General features: G+C 45.2%; 1 protein-coding gene across 6 annotated transcripts in view; it reads left to right on the top strand.

The window, feature by feature from the left end:
• Window positions 1-22090, top strand: part of rnf44 (ring finger protein 44) — a 235988-nt gene that overhangs the window by 169690 nt on the left and 44208 nt on the right. For 3 of the 6 annotated variants that reach the window (XM_072512196.1, XM_072512193.1, XM_072512192.1), the window contains exons 4-7: window positions 9171-9417; window positions 10629-10796; window positions 18093-18263; window positions 20966-21127. In XM_072512196.1, the coding sequence (XP_072368297.1) occupies window positions 9171-9417; window positions 10629-10796; window positions 18093-18263; window positions 20966-21127 (748 nt within the window). The remainder of the gene's footprint in view (window positions 1-9170; window positions 9418-10628; window positions 10797-18092; window positions 18264-20965; window positions 21128-22090) is intronic. The other 3 variants (XM_072512195.1, XM_072512194.1, XM_072512197.1) reach the window with 2 other exon arrangements.

Raw genomic sequence — 22090 nt, 5'->3', positions numbered from 1 at the left:
CCTCCCACAGTCCAAGATGTGCCGGTTAGGTGGATTGGCCATGATAAATTGCCCCTTTTTTTGAAAAAATATTTTATTGAAAATTTTTGGTCAACCATCACAGTGCATTGTGTATTCTTTACACAATAATATAACAGTATAAATAACAATGACCTGTTTTATAAACAAAGAATAAATACTATATAACTAAAACTAAATGGCAACTGCCTTGTCTCAGATAAACACTCTCCAAAAATATGATTTAACAGTCCAATATACAATTATTTATAGCAACGACCTATACATATTATACATATATATTAACAACCCTGAGAGTCCTTCTGGTTCCTCCCCCCCCCCCCCCCCCCCCCCCCCCCCCCCCGGGCTGCTGCTGCTGTCTTCTTCTTTTCCATTCCCTCTATCTCTCTGTGAGGTATTCGACGAACGGTTGCCACCGCCTGGTGAACCCTTGAGCCGATCCCCTTAGGACGAACTTAATCCGTTCCAGCTTTATAAACCCTGCCATGTCATTTATCCAGGTCTCCACCCCCGGGGGCTTGGCTTCCTTCCACATCAGCAGTATCCTGCGCTGGGCTACTAGGGACGCAAAGGCCAAAACATCGGCCTCTCTCGCCTCCTGCACTCCCGGCTCTTCTGCAACCCCAAATATAGCCAACCCCCAGCTTGGTTCGACCTGGACCCCCACTACTTTCGAAAGCACCTTTGTCACCCCCACCCAGAACCCCTGTAGTGCCGGACATGACCAGAACATGTGGGTGTGATTCGCTGGGCTTCTCGAGCATCTCGCACACCTATCCTCTACCCCCAAAAATTTACTGAGCCGTGCTCCAGTCATATGCGCCCTGTGTAACACCTTAAATTGAATCAGGCTTAGCCTGGCACATGAGGATGATGAATTTACCCTACTTAGGGCATCCGCCCACAGCCCCTCCTCAATCTCCTCCCCCAGCTCTTCTTCCCATTTCCCTTTCAGCTCATCTACCATAATCTCCCCCTCGTCCCTCATTTCCCTATATATATCTGACACCTTACCGTCCCCCACCCATGTCTTTGAGATCACTCTGTCCTGCACCTCATGCGTCGGGAGCTGCGGGAATTCCCTCACCTGTTGCCTCGCAAAAGCCCTCAGTTGCATATACCGGAATGCATTCCCTTGGGGCAACCCATATTTCTCGGTCAGTGCTCCCAGACTTGCGAACTTCCCATCCACAAACAGATCTTTCAGTTGCGTTACTCCTGCTCTTTGCCATATTCCAAATCCCCCATCCATCCTCCCCGGGGCAAACCTATGGTTATTTCTTATCGGGGACCCCACCAAGGCTCCCGTCTTTCCCCTATGCCGTCTCCACTGTCCCCAAATTTTCAAAGTCGCCACCACCACCGGGCTTGTGGTGTATTTCTTCGGTGAGAACGGCAATGGGGCCGTCACCATAGCTTGTAGGCTAGTCCCCCTACAGGACGCCCTCTCCAATCTCTTCCACGCCGCTCCCTCCTCTTCTCCCATCCACTTACTCACCATTGAGATATTGGCGGCCCAGTGGTACTCACTTAGGCTCGGTAGTGCCAGCCCCCCCCCCCTATCCCTACTACGCTGTAAGAATCCCTTCTTCACTCTCGGGGTCTTCCCGGCCCACACAAAACTCATGATACTCTTTTCGATCCTTTTGAAAAAAGCCTTCGTGATCACCACCGGGAGGCACTGAAACACAAAGAGGAATCTCGGGAGGACTACCATTTTAACCGCCTGCACCCTCCCTGCCAGTGACAGGGATACCATGTCCCATCTCTTGAAGTCCTCCTCCATTTGTTCCACCAATCGCGTTAAATTTAACCTATGCAATGTACCCCAATTCTTGGCTATCTGGATCCCCAAGTAACGAAAGTCCCTTGTTACCTTCCTCAGCGGAGATAAATTGCCCCTTAATGTCCAGGGATGTGCAAGTTAGGTTATAGGGATGGGGTGGGTGGGCCTAGGTAGAGTGCTCTTTTTGAGGGTTGGTGCAGACTCGATAGGCCTAATGGCTTCCTTCTGCACTGTAGGAATTTTAACTCGCAATTTCTGCTTTTTTGGTGCTAAACCAGTGATGAATATCATGGTGTTTGAATATACTTTTAGTTCCAGTTTACAACATATGTCTTGCTGAACGTTAATTGTTTCTGCCTGTGGATTTTGGTAGTTTAAAAAAAATATTCATTTTAACATGCTGCAACAATTTCAGTGTTGCTCGTCAGATTGCTCATCAGAACTAACAATGTATTTATTTTGGGGCTGCTTAGCTTGTAATCGCGTATTTTGGATTCTGGTACGTCTTTGCTGAAAGAATATGCAATTTGGCTCTTGACAGACTCCTTGTTGTTGAAGTGCGTCCAAGTGATTCGATCGGCTTCTCATGGCTGAAGAATCGAATCTGGGGTCGGCACCGTTGTCCACAGAACTGGCGTTTCGTGTTGGTACTTGGGTGAACTGCTTCAACTGCGTTGTTGCCAAGGGCCTTTGTCTGGGCACATTGAATATTGCAAATGTGATGTAGATGTCCCTTGAAACAAACTGAACCAAATGTCAATGCTGGTCTTCATGTGGGCTTGTCAGTTGCAGTATACTCCCAAGAAGGTGGGAGGCGCGGGGGGGGGAGAGGAATGGCTTCCATGCTGTTGAATCCATCATGATGAAGGACCTTGTTGTGATTTTGTCCTGCTGTCGCATTCTCATGATGGACTTCCGGTGACTTTTGTGGAAGTGTTTCAGAGCGTAGATGTAGCACCGACAGCAAACCTAGGTTTCTGCACCATGCACAAAGGTGGGAAGGACAATGGCCAATTGAGTTTGATTTTAGTCTATGGCTTCATGCCATGCTGCTTCTAGACTTGATCGTAGAGTCCGCCTTCGGAAGGAGGTGCTTTCTGGATTTGTGCATGGATATTTTCATCAATAGTGGAATTCCAAGGGAGCACACTGCCAAGGTATGAGAGTTTTTCTACAAACTTGAGACTAGTGCCATATCTGATGCTTCATTGCATTTGCCAGTGCTGGCTGAGATATAACCTCAGTCTTTGACACACCAATTTGGAGGCCAAAGTCTTTAGCAGCACCCAAGAACTTGTTTGCCATTGTCCAGATGTCTTCCTTATTGTGCGAAGCTATAGTCATCAGCATAGAGAACCGCTCTGCAGACTACCTCTGTGACTTTGGTGAAGGCGCACAATCTGCAGAGATTGAAGAAAGTCCTTGAACAAAACCTGATATTGATGCCTGCAGGCATGTCTCTGATAGCTTATTTATATATCAAGGAAGATATTGAAGAATTAGGGATCCTTGCTTTACACCGCTCATTACCACAGAGGCATCAAGACATCTCCCCACCTGTACAAACACATCTAACCGTTCCATCATTCAGTAGGTGCAGAATTTTGACAAACTTGTTCAACATCCCAGCTTGAAAAGAAAATGCCATAGACCAGGTCAACTCTCTGTCAAAAGTTTTAATTCGGTATATGATGCTCTGTACTTTTCTGGTAATTTTCTTGCTGCAAACACCATATTGGCTGTCCCATGGTTAGTTCTAACACTGCTCTGTGATTCGGGGAGGATGTCTTCCACAAGGCTGCCTAAAAGATGGTTTAATAGGGCGCTTGTTTGATCTTTTCTGCAGGTGAGAGAAGACTTTTTCCTTGGTAGTTGCCATGTACATTTTGAATCCTTTTCACTTCCAGAATGTAGCATTCTTGAGGTCCTGTGGAACTTTTTCCTAGTCCCAGATACTGTTGAAGACAGCTGAAAGTTTAGTAGCAAGCTCTGTACTATTGCACTACCAGATCTCTGCTGGAATGCCATCTGGCCAGTGGTTTTGCCTTGTTTGATTGATTTGATTGCCTTTTATCACCTCTTCAGTGGAATGAAGGAAAGGACACGCTTTCTTTCTCTGGCAATTGTTCAATTTGATGCAGAGAATCTGCTGACATGTGGGCACCTCTGTTGAGGTCAGTGAAGTGCTCATGCCACCTTTCCATTACTGTTGTCTTATCAGTGCTTGGTTCACTTCCTGGAGCTGTTAGGATGGAGCAGAGACTGTGGTAGATGGGCCATATACAGTCATCACATTGTACCTGTCTTTCAGCTAGACTTTGCAGCTTTTGTGTTCCACCAGCCACTTTGCAATTCTCTTATCTCATGCTTGAGCCTGTGTTTTATAGGCTCATGCCTGTGTTGTTGACTACAGGGCTGTGAGCTGTTTCAGATTGAGAGGATGGCATCATTCTCATCAAACCAGTCTTGGTGCTTGTGTTTGCAGTATCCCAGGACATCTACTGAAGTTTTAAAGCCCTAGTGTAACAAGGTCGCGGGGGGAGTTTGACATTTAGCTTTGGCCATACCTGGCAAGTTGATTGACAATGTTTTCATTAGATCTTTAGACTGAGCTTGGTGCAGATCAGGGTAGATTATCTAGCAGTCAGTCCCTCACATGGCACAAGTTATCTTGATATCAGTCTTTTCTTTCTGTCAAGCACATAGGCAAGGAGATGTTAGTCCTTAGATCATGGGTATTGCCAGGTTGTCTTGTATTCTCCTTTCAGGTGGAAACAAAGTATTGATTATGGCAAGGTGATGCTTGACACATAACTCAATGGAACCCCACTGCCTACGTTTTCCTTTCCAACTCCACGTTGATCAAGGATGCCTGCCCATCTGATGTGGTCAAGTCTGCCTCTGCTTTCGAAATCACCCATGAGGATAATTTTGTCATCTTGAAGGGCTGATAGTAGGAAATGGTCCAGAAATGATCATAGAACCTTTCCTTTACATTGCACTGTTTGGCATGCACTCACCAGCATGGCACATCTTCTTTGATGTTGCAGGGGAGACTGTAAGCTCCTAAATCGTTTGGGAAAGATTTTTTAGGTCCCTTGTAATCTGAAACCTATAGAAGGTAGAATTCCCCAACAGAAAGTGTATCGTGCTCCTATTTCTTCAAGCTGGCCTTTTCCTGCTAGTCTTATTTCATTAAGGGCACCTATGTCTATACCATATTGTCTAAGTTCCCTGGCTACTCGAGCTCAGTGGTGTTCATGACTGCAGCTGGTTTGGCGATTGAAGTAGGGCGTGGAGATTTAAGCATGCCTCTTGTTATAGTTGGTGACGTTGTGTTTGTCTTTGCTTTCGTCTGTAGTTTCTTGCCACAGGATTAAGTTGCTCCCAGCCACAGTATGCTGGTTAGTAACAGAAGCAGGCTTTGTTTAGGATTTCTTTTATCAGTTCCTCTGGGGGAAACCAGCCAGCTGTGCATGCCTAAATAGAGCAGCTGGGTCCTCATATAGTCTTGCTTGATGTAGATGCTGCTTCACGGCACATTTGGCACAAACCACATTTAAAGCCACCTATGTACAGATTGAGGAATATGGCTTGGTGTGACTGCATCCCTGATTTTCCCCCTTCCATTGCCATAGGACATTTGTTGTATATCTGTAGGCCTCACTTTACAGCTAACTTGTGCTAAAGAATTTGATTATATAGTGGAGGAAGGCTGCATATTGCCACCCCCATTCTCTTGGTTGCTTTTGCATGATCGCAAAGGTTTCTACGTCACTTGGCATTTGCCGAGTTGACCGCTACAAGGTGATCCTCTGCTTTTGCCCTTTGCTGCAATCCATACTTAGTTACTCTGGTGCCATATCAAGTATTGCAAGTGTCACTTCCATGCCACAGTGAAATTTATTTCTCCCTTCCAACATCTGTTGCTCCACTATAAGGTGATAAAAGGTATGGATAAAGTAGACGTGGAGCAAATGCTTCCTCTTGTGGGGCATTCTAGAACGCGAGGTCATAGTCTTGGGATAAGAGGTAGTAAATATAAAACGAGAAACTACTTCTCTCAAAAGGGTTGTGAATCTGTGGAATTCACTACCCCAGAGTGCGGTGGATTCTGGGACAGTGAGTAAATTTAAGGAGGAGTTAGACAGATTTTGAATTGGTAATGGGTTGAAGGGTTATGGAGAATGGCAGGAAGGTGGAGTTGAGGTCTGGATGAGTTCAGCCATGATTGAATGGTGGAGCAGACTCGATGGGCCAAATGGCCTATTTCTGCTCCTGTATCTTATGAAGTTATAAGGCAGAGGTTAGTCGTTCACCAGGAGAAGGGGTGGCGAGGACTTGATGTGAGACGCTGTAGATCCAGAGAGGAATTCTGGTCAGATATCAGCTTCCTTTTCTCTAATGAGGCATTAGATAGGTAGACTCATCTGGTAATGATTTGAGAGTTGCCGTACAACCTTTGAACCAGATTCTGACAATAGAATGTCAAGTAATAGAGGAATTGTATCACACAGGAGGTAAAGTCTGTTTGACAAACGTATGAGTATAGATCGAGTTGGTTCGGATTGTATTTGCTGGAGTTCAGAAGAGTGAGGGAGGATCTCGTAGAAACCTATAAAATTCTAACAAGACTAGACAGGGTAGATGTAAGAAGGATGTTCCCGATGGTGGGGGTGTCCAGAACCAGGGTTCACAGTCTGAGGACACGGACTAGACCATTTGGGACAGAGATGAGGATACATTTATTCACCCAGAGTGGTGAGCCTGTGGAATTCATTACCGCAAAAAGTAGCTGAGGCCAAACATTGTATGTTTTCAAGACGTTAGATAAGGTACTTGGGATGAATGGGATCAAAGGATATAGGGGAAGGCAGGATTAGGCTATTGAGATGGATGATCAGCCTTGACCATAATGAATGGTGGAGCAGGCTCCATAATGAATGGCCTCCTCCTCCTCCTCCTATTTTCTATGATACATTTTGACATCATTGTCATGTGAGAGTACCTTTAAGAAATGGAGCTGCTCATGTTACTGGAGTGATATCCGAATGTGGGTGGAGCTGAGCTCTACTTCTGCTTTTTTCGTTTCAGTTTGAGAAAAGCTTGGGTGTGTCTGTGTTTTTTCAGTGAGCTGCATCTGAAGTAGAGCTGTACGGTTGATCTCTGCCATCCAAAGACTATCTATGGATCATTTGGTGAACCCAGAATTGTAAAAGGTCACAGTATTGAATGTAAACCTAATGTGCTCCTGTTTGAAGGTTTGTTAAGTCTTTTGGATGTTAAAAGGACAGCTTACAGGGTTACTTAGTGATTGTAGTCTTTGGGGTTGCATTTGAATTAATGGTTGCTTAGAGGTTCACTGTTTGTTTTAAAAAGGTTAACTTGCGTTCATAGAATAAACATTGTTTTGCTTTGAAAAATACTTTTCCTTTTCTGCTGTACCACACCTGTAGAGTGGGTCGTGTGTTCCCCATACCACAATCTATTAAAAGTTGTGTGTCAGGTGAACTCCATGATACACGGTGGGGTTCTCTAAACCCTGACCCATAACATCATACATTCAGAGGTAATAAAGTAAATCATTTTTGTTGCTTTGGTGGAGGTGCCTGTGACATTGCAAAGCACCTGTACAGCTCTCAATTCCACGGTGTTACTTTGAAAACTGGCTTAAAATTCAATTTGTTTGTATGGTTGGAACAGTTTTGTCATGGGGAAAATTCAATGTTGAAATTACTCTTTAATAGAAAGACCTTCTTGAAAGCACAGTTCTGGGTTGTTATTTTTCCAGTAATTTTTGCTGTTTTTAAGGTAGGAGAGAGGATAAAAATCACATTAAAAGGAAAGTGCCGACATGCAGAATGGATATATAGCTCAATAAAGAAGTGCAGGCTGAATGAACGATAACATGTATGCTACATATAAATAATCTATTCGGCAATCTGACAGCCCCTTCATTCTGCTAGGGGATTACTTCCATTGTAGCCGTCATTGGAAAAATGGTCTTGCCTAAATGACTTGGTTCAGGATAAGATAAGGTAGGAGAATTTGATATGGTTTGAAGTATGTTGAAAGTGATGGATAGGAAACGGGCTAAGTGACCTTAGAAATAATCTAATTTGAAGATGACAAGGGCAAGGGTGAGGGTTTCAGCAGCAGCTGGCAAAGGCATGGTTAGAGGTGAGTGGGGCTATAAATGTGGGAGAGGGTGGTCTTTGTGTTGGAGAGTATATGGAGTTGGAAACCAAGTTTGATTTCAGATCGAATGCAGAGGTTGCATCCTGAGACGGTGGCCGAGGGAGGAGTTAGAATCCAGGGTCAATGATTTAGAGTTTGTGGTGGGGCCAACATGAATGGCTTCCACAAGGACAACACAGTGGCGCAGTGATTAGCACTGCAGCCTCACGGCGCTGAGGTCCTAGGTTCGATCCCAGCTCTGGGTCACTGTCCGTGTGGAGTTTGCACATTTTCCCTGTGTTGGCATGGGTTTCGCCCCCACAACCCAAAAGATGCTCAGGGCAGGTGGATTGGCCACGCTAAATTTCCACTCAATTGGAAAAAATGAATTGGGTATTCTAAATTTTAAGAAAAATGAATGGCTTCCACACGTGCAATGATTAGTTGGTGAAAATTGTGGCTCATCCAAGACTTGGGATGCCTGATGAGCAGTCTGGTAACACTGAGGCATTGGAGCAGTCGAGAAAGCTGCAAAGACATCACCTTGTTGCAAAGAGGATTTCTTTCGGAGGGGCTATTGAAAATAACACCAGTTGAGAAGCAGTGACTGGTTGCTCCCAGCATCAAGGGTCTCGGAATGGTGAAATACCTTGTGCTGATCGTGGCTGCTTCGTTGATGTGGAGCTGAATCACACTCTCAGCTGGCTCAGGACCAATGTGTGGGTTAGGGTCTAATTGGGCAGGTGAATGTAGAAGTGGGGGTAATTTAGTTGGGAGAGATGTGCAGACAGAATTTATCAAACTAAGATAGCATTTAGTCCTTACCAACACCCACCCCCAGGATTCAGATACTAGTTTGCGTTTTGGCAACTCCCTTTCAATCTTTACTATTTCTTTCATGCAAAGTTTCCAAGTTCTCTGCTGAGATATTCTGTGCAGGGCAGTATCAGTTGCTTAGCCAAAAGAAGGGAATTAAAATTACCTGGGGTTGTGCATCTAGTTGCATTTTCATACTAACACTCGGAGAATGGAAATATCTAGTCACCTGCCCATCACAACCAACATCAATCAAGGAGGAGAGATCAGTGAGAAATGGGGAATCAATGCAGATAAATAAACAAACTTCAAAATGAGGATGCAAAAATTGTCTAGATTTGGTGTATATTTTTTAAATCTTTTCTCTTTACAGTTTCAATCTTTTTACATTCTTGCCGGTTTGTTGCAGTCCTCCTGCGCGACGCCAGTGGGGTAGGCGTGACAGGCCTTTGCATAATCCTATAAACCAGGATGAAAACTACCACCATCCTCCATATTCACAGCAACTGCCTATAGATGAAAATCGATCTTACAATCACACAAGCCTATCACCACGTATGCTTCACCCTGCTGCACACCCTCCGCAGCAAAGTCCCGTCATGGTGGATCTCCACGAACAGGTTAGACTCACTTACCACCTTGTCAGAAAAGCCATGCTCTGCTCTTCAACCACTTTCTGATGTAAACGCATGTGGCTGGTACGCTGTGAGTCTGTGAACTATAAATACATTATTTCAATATGTAAGTGAATTGGATGCAGGGTGGAATGGCAACGACTGTTGCGTGTTGCCACCCCACTCTGTAATGTGATCCTGTTTCCTTGAGAGCATATAAGATACAATGGGTAAGTCAGAAAGGAGACTGACAAATGGGAATGGAATTGAGGGCCGATGCCTAATGGTGCAAGGGGGCCAGGAGCAATTCAGGCCATCCTCCTCCTGGGCCCCTTGTCTTACATGACCACAAGACACCACTTTCCCCTGGTAGGCTGTGGTGTTCTCCTCTTCCCAACTTTCAGATCCTATGATCCACTCTCTGCGTAGATTTTCCGGCCACATTCTCAGTCCTTCATGGCTCCAGGACCGTCACCAATATGCTTATTCCCTGAGAATTCTCTCTTCAATCCCACGTTCCAGAATCGGTCCCAGTGTTCTCTGTCTGTGGAACTGCCAAAATAATGTTCCTGAGACCACCCCCTCCCCCATCCAGGTACAGTTAAACCCTTTTCCTCGTGCTCCCTTATCCCAGTGCTACCCCTCCAGGTTCATAAGGGCATAACATCCCTATTCTTGTAAAAGTCCCTGATTCACACCAATGGTCCAACATTAGATCCCCAATTACAGGTGCAACGGGTGGCTGACTTTTTTGAAGCAGGGATTGGGCGCAATATTGGTTTGCAACTGACTATTTCGCCTTGCAGGAAAAATGATTCCTGATATTGTGACCTATCAAAAGGGATAATAAATACCATAGGATGGCATTGCCTAGCTATTGCCTGCACCGTAATATACTTGTGATAATTTGTGCTGAACTGAATTCTGCTAATGAATTCTTGTACTGTAGCCTATTCAAGTCTCATACTATTGTATCAAAGCTTCTAAATAAACACATTTTTAAAGTTGTACAGTTTGTAAATTAGGCAAATCATTGGGATTCCAGCCAGTTCGGGCTTGAAATCTATCTTCGTCCATACAATAGGACCTGATTGATAACTTTATTCTAATTTATAAACAAATGTGACTGTACCTAGTGTTAGTGTACTTGAAGTACTGATTTCTTAAAACTTTATTTGCAATTCTCTTTGAGTAATAATTCTTCTTTTTTACTCTAGATGCATCAAGGAACAGTTCCTGTGTCCTACACTGTAACCACAGTAACGGCACATGGATTCCCACTCCATGCAGGACAACATATCCCAGGGTGCAACACGCAACAGGTCCCAGCATGCTCAGTAATGTTCAGCGGCCAGCACTACCCGGTCTGCTGCGTTCCACCACCTGTGAGTTTCACAACTTAAGTGGCACATTAGGCCACTATACTCTAGCTGTCAAAAAAATGTTGTTCAGAAGAAAAAGATTAGGATTGAGACCTTCCAAAATGTTTCTTGCCGATTCTAATATTTTCTTCAGTGTTTGAACAACTTCTGTGAAGTCAAAGTTTTATAGCCACATTTTAAAATTATAATAAATGTGACTGCTGAATTCGAGGGTGGACACTCATCTAAATCCTGCATCTGTCTTGCACCTGAGGAGCTGAAACTCAGGCTTTAGGTTTCAGCTTCCTGTTCTTCATGAAGTAGTAATTTTTTGATAACATTTTTAAGAATGCATTAATATTTTCACATGGATGTTCAAAAGTTAAGAACATTTCTACTTGTCAGGTGGTCCTTGAAATATGAATAGGATTTGTTTCATGATGTACAACAACTGTTAAATTCTAGAGGGATCTTTAATTGCAGAGGTGATCAGAAATATAGACAGCCTCTCAAAGCTGAAATTTAAAAAAACTTTATTCATAATTTCTTAAATTTAGTGGCACCTCAACTTGCTGGAAAATTGTTCAAAATATTTTCTCATCTCATAAAGAATAATCAAGAATGCTTCTTTTGGCTTCCGGTTGCGTCGATGACCAGCTAAGCCGCACGTTTCGGCACCTCCCGTTTCAACGGATGTTTGGGCTCTTATCGAGGGGGAACTAACTGGGTTGCTGCTGCTGAGGGTAAGGGGGAGCTGATATGGGATGGTCGGGACGGGGGGGTGCCGTCTGGGGGACAAATGGGTGCGTGGGACCTGGGTGAGGAGCTGGTTTAAAAAAGGGGGTGGCTAGTCAACGATGGGGGGGGGGGGGGGGGGGGGGGGCGGGCGGTTAAGGGCCCCCCAACCCGGTTGATCACGTGGAACGTGAGAGGGCTGAATGGGCCGATTTAAGAGGGCAAGGGTATTTGCGCACCTAAAGAGACTGAAGGCGGATGTGGTTATGCTTCAGGAGACGCACCTGAAATTGGCGGATCAGGCCAGATTAAGGAAAGGATGGGTGGGACAGGTATTCCACTCAGGCTTAGATATGAAAAATAGAGGGGTGGCAATACTGGTCGGGAAACGGGTATCGTTTGAGGCTAAGACCATAGTGGTGGACAGTGGGGGCAGGTACGTGATGGTGAGTGGCTGATTGCAAGGTGAGGCGGTGGTGCTGGTGAACGTATACGCCCTGAAATGGGATGACGCGGGTTTTATGAAGCGTATGTTGGGGCGCATCCCGGACCTAGAGTTGGGAAATTTGGTAATGGGGGGGGGGGACTTCAACACGGTGCTGGACCCAGGGCTGGACAGGTCCAGATCTAGGACCGGGAGGAGGCCGGCAGCGGCCAAGGTGCTTAAGGGGTTTATGGAGCAGATGGAAGGAGTAGATCCCTGGAGATTTGCTAGACCGAGGAGTAAAGAGTTTTCCTCCTTCTCCCATGTCCATAAAGTATACTCCCGGATATACTTTTTTGTCCTAGGAAGGGCGCTGATCCCGAAAGTGGTAGGAAAGGAATATTCGGCTATAGCCGTTTCAGATCACGCCCCACATTGGGTGGACCTGGATCTAGGAGAGGAGAAGGAGCAGTGCCCACTTTGGAGATTAGACATGGGACTGTTGGCGGACGAGGGGGTATGTGGAAGGGTGAGGGGATGTATTGAAAGATACCTAGAGGTCAATGATGATGGAGCGGTCCAGGTGGGAGTAGTATGGGAGGCGACTAAGGCAGTGGTTAGGGGGAGCTGATTTCCATAAGAGCCCACATGGGGAAACAAGAGAGTAAAGAAAGGGAGAGACTGATTGGGGAGATTCTGAGGGTGGATAGGCAATATGAGGAGGCCCCGGATGAAGGGCTATACAGGGAAAGATGGAGACTACAGACGGAGTTTGACCTGCTGACCATGGGTAAGGCGGAGACGCAGTGGAAGAAGGCACAGGGAATACAATACGAATATGGGGAAAAGGCGAGCCGATTGCTGGCCCAACAACTTAGGAAGAGGGGGGCGGCGAGAGAGATCGGAGGAGTTAGGGACGGGGAGGGAAGAATGGAGCAGAGAGCGGGGAAGGTGAACGGGGTGTTTAAGTCATTTTATGAGAGGCTGTATGAGTCCCAACCCCCGGAGGGGAAAGAGGGAATGATACACTTCCTGGACCAGCTGGAGTTCCCGAGGGTTGAGGAGCAGGAGGTGGCTGGTTTGGGAGCGCAGATTGAGGGGGAGGAGGTGATTAAAGGAATTGGGAACATGCAGGCAGGAAAGGCCCCGGGACCAGATGGGTTCCCGGTGGAATTTTACAGGAAATATGTGGACCTACTGGCCCCACTCCTGACGAGAACCTTCAACGAGGCTAAGGAAAGGGGGACGCTACCCTCGACAATGTCGGAGGCGACGATATCGTTGATCCTGAAACGAGACAAAGACCCGCTGCAGTGCGGGTCATACAGGCCCATCTCCCTCCTAAATGTAGATGCCAAGTTACTAGCCAAAGTGATGGCGACAAGGATAGAGGACTGTGTCCCAGGGGTGGTACATGACGACCAGACAGGGTTTGTTAAAGGGAGGCAATTGAATGCCAATATACGAAGGTTGCTGGGGGTGATGATGATGCCCCCACCGGAGGGGGAGGCGGAGATAGTGGTGGCGATGGATGCAGAGAAGGCATTTGATAGAGTGGAGTGGGACTACCTGTGGGAGGTACTGAAGAGATTTGGATTTGGAGAGGGGTTCATCAGATGGGTTCAGCTCCTGTGCAGGGCCCCGGTGGCAAGCGTGGTTACAAACAGGCAACGATCCGACTATTTCCGATTACATAGGGGCATAAGACAGGGGTGCCCCCTGTCCCAGTTACTGTTCGCGTTGGCAATCGAGCCATTGGCCATAGCGCTGAGGGGCTCTAAGAAGTGGAGGGGGGTGCTCAGAGGAGGAGAGGAACATCGGGTGTCATTATATGCGGATGATTTGCTGCTATATGTGGCGGACCCAGTGGAGGGGATGCCAGAGATAATGCAGACGCTCAGGGAGTTTGGAGAGTTCTCGGGATATAAATTGAATATGGGAAAGAGTGAACTTTTTGTGATGCACCCCGGGGAACAGGGCAGGGGGATAGACGATCTGCCGCTGAGGAGAGTAGCAAGGGATTTTCGATATCTAGGGATCCAGGTGGCCAGGAACTGGGGAACCTTGCATAAACTTAACTTGACGCGCCTGGTAGAGCAGATGGAGGACTTTAAGAGGTGGGATATGGTTCCCCTGTCATTGGCGGGCAGAGTACGGGCGGTTAAAATGGTGGTCCTCCCGAGGTTTCTTTTCGTGTTTCAGTGCCTCCCCATACTGATTACAAAGGCCTTTTTCAAGAAAGTGGACAGGAGTATTATGAGCTTTGTGTGGGCTGGAAAGACCCCGAGGGTAAAGAGGGGGTTCCTGCAGCGCAGTAGGGACAGAGGGGGACTGGCACTGCCGAGTCTGAGTGACTATTATTGGGCCGCCAACGTGTCCATGATATGTAAGTGGATGAGGGAAGAAGAAGGGGCGGCGTGGAAAAGGCTGGAGATGGCGTCCTGTAAGGGAACAAGTTTAAAAGCACTGGCGACGGCGCCGTTACCGTTCCCCCCCGAATAAATACACAACAAACCCAGTAGTGGGGGTGACTTTGAAGATTTGGGGGCAGTGGAGACGACATAGGGGAGTGACGGGTGCCTCGGTGTGGTCCGCGATAAGGAACAATCACCGGTTCGTCCTGGGGAGGATAGATGGGGGATTCCAATCTTGGCAGCGAGCAGGAATTGGGAAGTTGAAGGACTTGTTCTTGGATGGGACGTTCGCGAGTTTGGGAGCATTGGTAGAAAATTACGGGTTGCCACCTGGGAATGCCGTCCGATCTATGCAAGTGAGGGCATTTGCGAGGCAACAGGTGAGGGAATTTCCGCAGCTCCCGGCGCAAGGGATCCAGGACAGAGTGATTTCGGGGATGGTAGAGGAGCTGAAGGGTAAATGGGAGGAGGAGCTGGGGGAAGAGATTGAGGAGGGGCTGTGGGCAGATGACCTAAGTCCTCATGTGCCAGGCTTAGCCTGATCCAATTCAAGGTTCTACACAGGGCGCATATGACTGGAGCAAGGCTGAGTAGATTTTTTGGAGTGGAGGATAAGTGCGGGAGGTGCGCGGGAAGCCCGGCGAACCACACGCACATGTTTTGGTCATGTCCGGTATTGCATGGGTTCTGGGTGGGTGTGGCAAGAGTGATCTCAAAGGTGGTGGGGGTCCGGGTCGAACCGAGCTGGGGGTTAGCTATATTTGGGGTTGCAGAAGAGCCGGGAGTGCAGGAGGCGAGAGAGGCCGATGTTTTGGCCTTTGCATCCCTAGTAGCCCGGCGAAGGGTTCTACTTATGTGGAAAGAAGCCAAACCCCCGGGCGTGGAGGCCTGGATAAACGACATGGCAGGGTTTATAAAATTGGAGCGAATAAAATACGCACTGAGGTTCGGCTCAAGGGTTCACCAGGCAGTGGCAACCGTTCCTTGACTATCTCGCAGAGCGATAAGGGAAAACAGGAAAGCCAGCAGCAGCAACCCAGGGGTGTGGGGGGGAGGGTGTATTCGGTGTTTGGGTTTTTTTTCCTCATCCTAGTTGTTTATATTTATTTTTTCAGTATTATTTCTCTTTTCTTGTTCTTTTTCTGCACTTGTTGTTAGTTTAATATATTGTTTAAATAACGGTCAATGTACATTTTGTTACAAAGTTGTAAAAATGGAAAATTCTTTTTGATCGAAAAACTTTAATGAAATATTTTTTTTAAAAAAAAGAATGCTTCTTTTGTGTTTTTATAAATATATTTTATTAAAGTTTTTCGATCAAACAAAAATTTCCCATTTTACAACTTTGTAATAATATATACATTGATCGTTTTTTAAATAAATCTTTTGTGTTTTTAAACCTTACATGGATTTTATAATGCTGTCAATAAATCAGTTGGTTATTTTGTAGATTTTATATTTTACCCATTAGGGGTGACACAGTGGTTAGCACTGCTGCCTCACAGCTCCAGGGAACCGGCTTCAATTCCGGTTTCGGGTAACTGTGTGGAGTTTGCACTTTCTCCCTGTGTCTGCGTGGGTTTCCTTTTGGGTGCTCCGGTTTCTTCCCATAGTTCAAACAAGTCCAGGTTAGGTCGATTGGCCATGATAAATTGCCCCTTAGTATCCCCCAAAAAAAGTTATGAGGGGTTATAGGGATAGTGTGGAGGTGTGGGCTTAAGTAGGGTGCTCTTTCAGGGGTGGCACGTGGCATAGTGGTTAGCACTGCTGCCTACGGCGCTGAGGACCGGGTTCAAATCCTGGCCCTGGGTCACTGTCCGTGTGGAGTTTGCACCTTCTCCCTGTGCCTGCGTGGGCCTCACCCCCACAACACAAAGATGAGCAGGTTAGGTGGATTGACCACACTAAATTGCCCCTTAATTGGAAAAAAAAATAATTGGGTACTCTAAATTTATTTTTTAAAAGGTAGGGTGCTCTTTCCAAGGGTCGGTGCAGACCCGATGGGCCAAATGGTGTCCTGCACTGTAAATCCTATCAATATGATTGACGGTTGAAATACTTGAACCCACTTTAAGCATGTTAGCTTTGTGGTGAACCTTCCACTCAATATTTGCTCTTAAGAATGTGTTTCAGTTTTGAACCAGTACATATGTCACTTACCCAACCAAGGAGCAGAGGAGCAAAAATATATTCCAACAGCTGTTAATGTTCTCTGCATGTGGATCTCATGACAACTAGGAAGCCAGTTCAGTATGATCTGTACCCTACCTTGCTGCTTCATGGCACTATAATTGAAATATTTCCATTTGTGATTGTCATAGCCCTAGTATTAGAGACCTCTCACGCAACACGAGATTGAAAGGCATTTACTTAGTTAACCATGCAGCTTTGGTTCGGATCATTTTTAACATAGTGTAAAATAATTTAACTATTGATTCTTTAGGAATACCGTACCTAAATCCTTTGCATGAGAGGGAAGTAAATGTAACATTTTAATTTTGCTTCACTTATTTCTCCCCTCCACCTCTCTTGTTTCCACTTGAGCAGAATAGGCTGTCTTTTGTTTTATTTGCGGTATTTCCTCTGGCTACAATTGTGAATTGCTTGTCACGAGGTGTGTGGAGGAGCTCTTCAATTTTTTAAATGATCTGTCAAATGCTGAACTTATTGTCGTGATGCCTGTGGTGGGGGCAGGGAGCATGTCTGAAGGCTCATGTTCCCATTTAAGACTCATTTTCTAACACAATCTCACCTTTTGCAGTAGAAATTGATGTTGAGGTTTCAATTTTGCTGTAAAATTAACAGATTTGACAGTGTCTATTATTTTTCAAGCATAAATGAGCTAATAACTCCTTCCACTATCTTCCCCCACCAAAACAATCAGGAAGTTGCTGCCCGAGTTACCCTGCTCCAGAAGCTGTGATACAGTGGTATCTCAGCGCGATCTTCTGCATTTTCTGTTATATTTCAGAGTTCCAGCATCCACAGTATTTAGGCCAAGTAGATCCCATTTAGTTCTGCCTGTGTCTGTATAGCTGAGGAAAAGTTGTCGTTTGAAAGACTGAAAAGGTTTCCAAAGTGTTGCGTTTAGCCAGTGAGCAAGTCTTTGGTTATGTTTGCCGTCGTGGACAGGGCAGCGTTATGGGCACTGGAATTTCCTTTAGTTTGGGCAAAGTATCTTGGGCTTTCCACTCCAGGCGGTCCGACAGCTTCTGCAAATATTGTGCCCATCTCACAATCAAGTGAGGACAAGATTAGACTTAGCTGTGATGCTCCCTGCAGTTGAGTAGCACGATTACTCACTATCAAGTTTCACAGGGGAACAATATTCGCACGGGTGCTAAGCTGCAGGGTAACTGGCGCCTGTTGGACTCCAAGCCAGCAAGGGGAGCGAACTATTTTAAGTAGCCAAGTTTCTCAACGTGAATAACGATGAAAGCATTTTTGTTAAACGGCAACAGCAATCCATAAAAAATATGACTTCCTTTTTCCTGCTTGTTAATTGTTGCATGTAATCTGTTTCATGCCCCGCGTGTTTCTCAAATGTGAAGGAACTGAGTTGTTCAGAATATATGCTGAACTGCATTGGAAATATCCTGACACTTGGTCTTTTGATAACCATATCCTGCAAATATTCAGAATTCCTAGGAATTTAACAGTATGAGTACGTCAGTTACTGTTATCCATTTAGTGCCGTTTGATCTTCCAATTTCATCGTGTAAATGTCTCTTTATCTTTGTTTTCCAGCTGATCCATGCGTGCACAATGCAGCATCTGCCAGTCTCTTACCAAGCCTTCCCTCCACTTATCTCAAGTGAACATTTTATACTGCACCCTCCCCATCTGCCACCCCACCAGCATCCCCACCTTCCTCCCTTGGGCCAGTTTGTCCCAATCCAGCCACAGCATCCACGACTGGTAAGTAAAATATTGAAAGAGAAAGAAATGGCTAGAAGGTTTAAAGCTTTATTATTCCATGCCGCCTCTCTGCCTGTAATTTCTGTAAAGCTCTGAAAGGCAATGACACTGGTTCACCTAATTTCACCACTCCTTCCCTCCCCTTTGAAATCCGGTATGTTTCTTTCTAAAAAATAAATTTAGAGTACCCAATTATTTTTTCCAATTAAGGGACAATTTAACGTGGCCAATCCACCCACCCTGCACATCTTTGGGTTGTGGGAGTGAGACCCATGTAAACACTGGGAGACGGTGCAAACTCCACACAGACAGAGACCCAGGGCATGAGGCAGCTGTGCTAACCACTGTGCCATCGTGCCGCCGAGAAATCTGATGGGTTTCAATTGAGTTTACATCAGTGGGAGATCAACTCAATGGGGCAGGAATGCAAAACGGGTGGTAACGCATCTGCAGTCCGACATCCACCAGCCAATATTCAGTGCCATTGGAGTCAGTGGAACAGAACTGAATTGGAAGGGCATATTCTGGCAGCAGATACATCATGGCCCCTTTTGCATCCCATCCAAGTCACCGTTTTACCCTAGTGTGTTTTGTATTATAGCAACAAAAAAACGTTTACCTGCCGATGTTATTTCCAAAAGCCCCCACGGGCCATTTGGTAAAGGAACAGAATCGAGGGATATAGGGAAAGTGTGATGAAGTGAAGTTGAGGTTGAAGATGAGCAATGGCAGGGCAGACTCATAGGGCCAAATGAACCACACCGATGAGCAAGTCCTGGGTCTGATTGATGGTCTGTGTTAATTAGTGGATCTCAGCTGAATTTGGAGCAGGAGTGGTCCAATTAACTTCACCCCATGGGCCAGAAAACCAAGCATTGAACAGAATTTCTGCTCCTAATCTGCCTGCTGGAAATTGAGCATGTGATGCTCTGCTGGGTAAATCTGCCAGCAATTGCTAGCTGTGCTTACACAAGTGGAATGCATACTTGAGTGAGTTAGTGGGTTTGTACTGCACCGGGGTGGGGAGAATACTGTTACAAAAATACTTTTTCAAAACAATTTGTGTTGCTTCCCAAAAGCCAAAACAATATTTTAGCAATTTTGTGACATTTAAGATAGGTGTTGTCTCTAAGCCATCGAGACAACTTCTAGAACAGAACAGTTAAACCAGGAATGGATTTGGCATATTCAGAACACAAAGCACGTCAAATAAATTTAAACCACTCAGTCGATAATAGGACTTTGTAATTTCTAAAACAATTTTGTTTTGAATGAAACAGTTTCATATTTGCTGGTAAATATGTTTAAGTTGAGCCATGTAGCCAAGCCAGGCACAGCAGGGTGGACAGGGGAATGGCTTAGATCCAATTACACACATGTAGAACTAACTGGTTGCACTGGTTGCAGCAATGTGAAGAATGCCAAAAGTGGCCTCTGCACAGAGGGAAATGTCAACCAGGGGAGGGGAAATTTTACAGTTGTTATCACCTGCCGTTCATCAGGTGAAAAGTGTTGATGTTGGAAGTTGATTCCATCGTAACTTCTAAAAGGGGAACAGATATACACTTAGAAGAAATTTGCACGGCTGCGGGCACTTGGCGAAGACTAATAAACTGAAGAATGGGCTGAAAGGTCTCCTCCTGTGCTGCACAATTGTACAAAATACTTATTAGTCTATTTATTTTGTGAGCAAGGCTTTGGATTGGGGGTTTCTATGGTGCTCCATTGTAATGTTACCCAGCTCTGCCCTGCCTCGGCTCATCTGATGTTTGAAATGCTCACCCATGCCTCTGTTACCTCTAGACTTGACTGTTCCAGTGCACCCCTGGTGGCTTCCAGCTTACACTTTCAGTTAGCTTGAGATCATCTTAAACTCTGCTTCTGCCTGCAACCTAACTCACAACAAGTCTTGCTACCCATCACCCTAAGCTCACCGATCTAATTTAGTTGCTGGTTAAGCAATAACTCTATTGCAATAACTCCCTCCTTGGGATGTCCTCCCTTAACCTTTCCAACTTTACTTCTCTCTCCTCCTTTAAGATGCTCCTGGAAACATAACTTTTTTGACCATGCTCTTGATCATCTGCTCTGTTGTCTCATTGTGTGGTTTGTTGTCAAACACCTGTTTGATAAACCTTTCCTGAAGCTCCTTGGGGCATTTTAATTTAAAATTCTTTAGGTGCAACATTAGTACCAGTAGTTGTTATTTGTAAATGACAATGATGTATTATTTTTCTCCATTCTCGACATGCTGACTAAGTCCGGTAATGTATAGCTAAGGGAGTTACTCACATTTTTGCCATCATCGTCAGCTTGCATGGCAAGGAGCATGTGAGGCAATTCACTTCCTCCACTGCAATATATGCAGCAGACCATACTCCAGGTTGTCTCTCTTTCTCCCCCCCCCCTCCCCCCCCCCCCCCCCTCCCCCAAAACCCTTTTTATGTAATCTGTTAGACTGACTCTCAGTTTGTTATCAGGAGAACCAGCCATGCAGGCGGATGTGGTGGAGTCACCAATCTGCTCTCACAGAGCGCGAGTACTCTGCTGCTTAACAACCCAGTATTCTGAGATCAGAGCTCTGAATTACACTTGCTGGGATGCTCAGTGTTGTGCTTCCAGTTAATTATTTCAAAAAACTTGCTTTAAATAAGAAATTCTGATTTGAATCTATTCTACCTCTTTTTTTTTTTTCTCGATAGCCCCTGCAGAGGATAGAGAATGAAGTAGAAATGAGGGGGGACCAGCACCCAGTTGGTGGTTTTACATACCCACCTTCACATCATCCCCCTGCCATGCCGACTTCCGTCCCTTTGCAGTATCTTCCTCATGATCCCCTACACCAGGAGTTGCCCTTTGGAGTGGTAAGTATTCTCTCCAATTGTCTGTGTAATTGGGCAGTGTAAATCAAACCATTGTGAGAGGCATTTTGATAGCGTGATAACCGTGATGATGAGTCTGAAGATGCTAATGATCACATTGCCAAGAGAAGAGAAAGTTGTGACCTAGAAATAATTCCCTTTAATTTGTGCGTCATCTTGTTTCTGCTGTAATTATGATCACCATCTTGTTCCCTTTCTGAATAAATGGTGGCATAATTTAATTTGATATAGCAAATAATTCCAGAATAATTGATTTCTAAGGTAACAAAGAATGATTTTTTTTTAAGCTGGCGTTAGTACTTTTGTCCTTATGTAGGCATGTTGTGTCACTGGAGCACCTTGTGCATCTCATCTGTAGATGTGCAGCCCCTTTCTTCTTAAGTAATGAAACTGATGTTATTGTTCAGGAGGTGCTTCAAACCAGACTTGAGAATCCATGATTATATAATTGGCGTCTGCTCAATATAACAAAGATGCTATGGAAACCCAAGGTGGCTCAGTTAATGAGCAAAAATGCTGTGATCTCAGAAATATCTTCGAAAATGCAGCAATAAGTCAGTGAAAGTAGACTTTGTAATGAAAGGAATGACAAGGAATGCTGCAAGATAGTGAATTGTACTTGCTCCTTGTGTGCTTCCCTCACAGAATTGATGGAGATTGCCACTAAAAGAATCTTTACAAAATGCCATTTTGTAAATTTGAGGAGAAATCCCATTAATGATCGCTCTATATTTCTGTCCATGAAAATATTTTTTGTTGCAGATGGAAACTAAAGCTGTTTTTACTTTAAGGGAAATAGATAATTTTGGACGGTTCTTTGTACAAGTGTAAATTGGATTGATTAAGCTGCAGCTGTACATGTAACAACAGAGTGACGGGTTTATGTTATTTTCCTCAATTGATTGTGGCAAGATTCTAATGTCAGGATAATTGTAGACGCACAAG

This window comes from Scyliorhinus torazame, chromosome 7 (assembly GCF_047496885.1).
Source record: "Scyliorhinus torazame isolate Kashiwa2021f chromosome 7, sScyTor2.1, whole genome shotgun sequence".
NCBI classification, from domain to species: Eukaryota; Metazoa; Chordata; class Chondrichthyes; order Carcharhiniformes; family Scyliorhinidae; genus Scyliorhinus; species Scyliorhinus torazame.
Note: the sequence above shows the minus strand (reverse complement) of the source record. Positions and strands in the feature narration are given on the sequence as shown.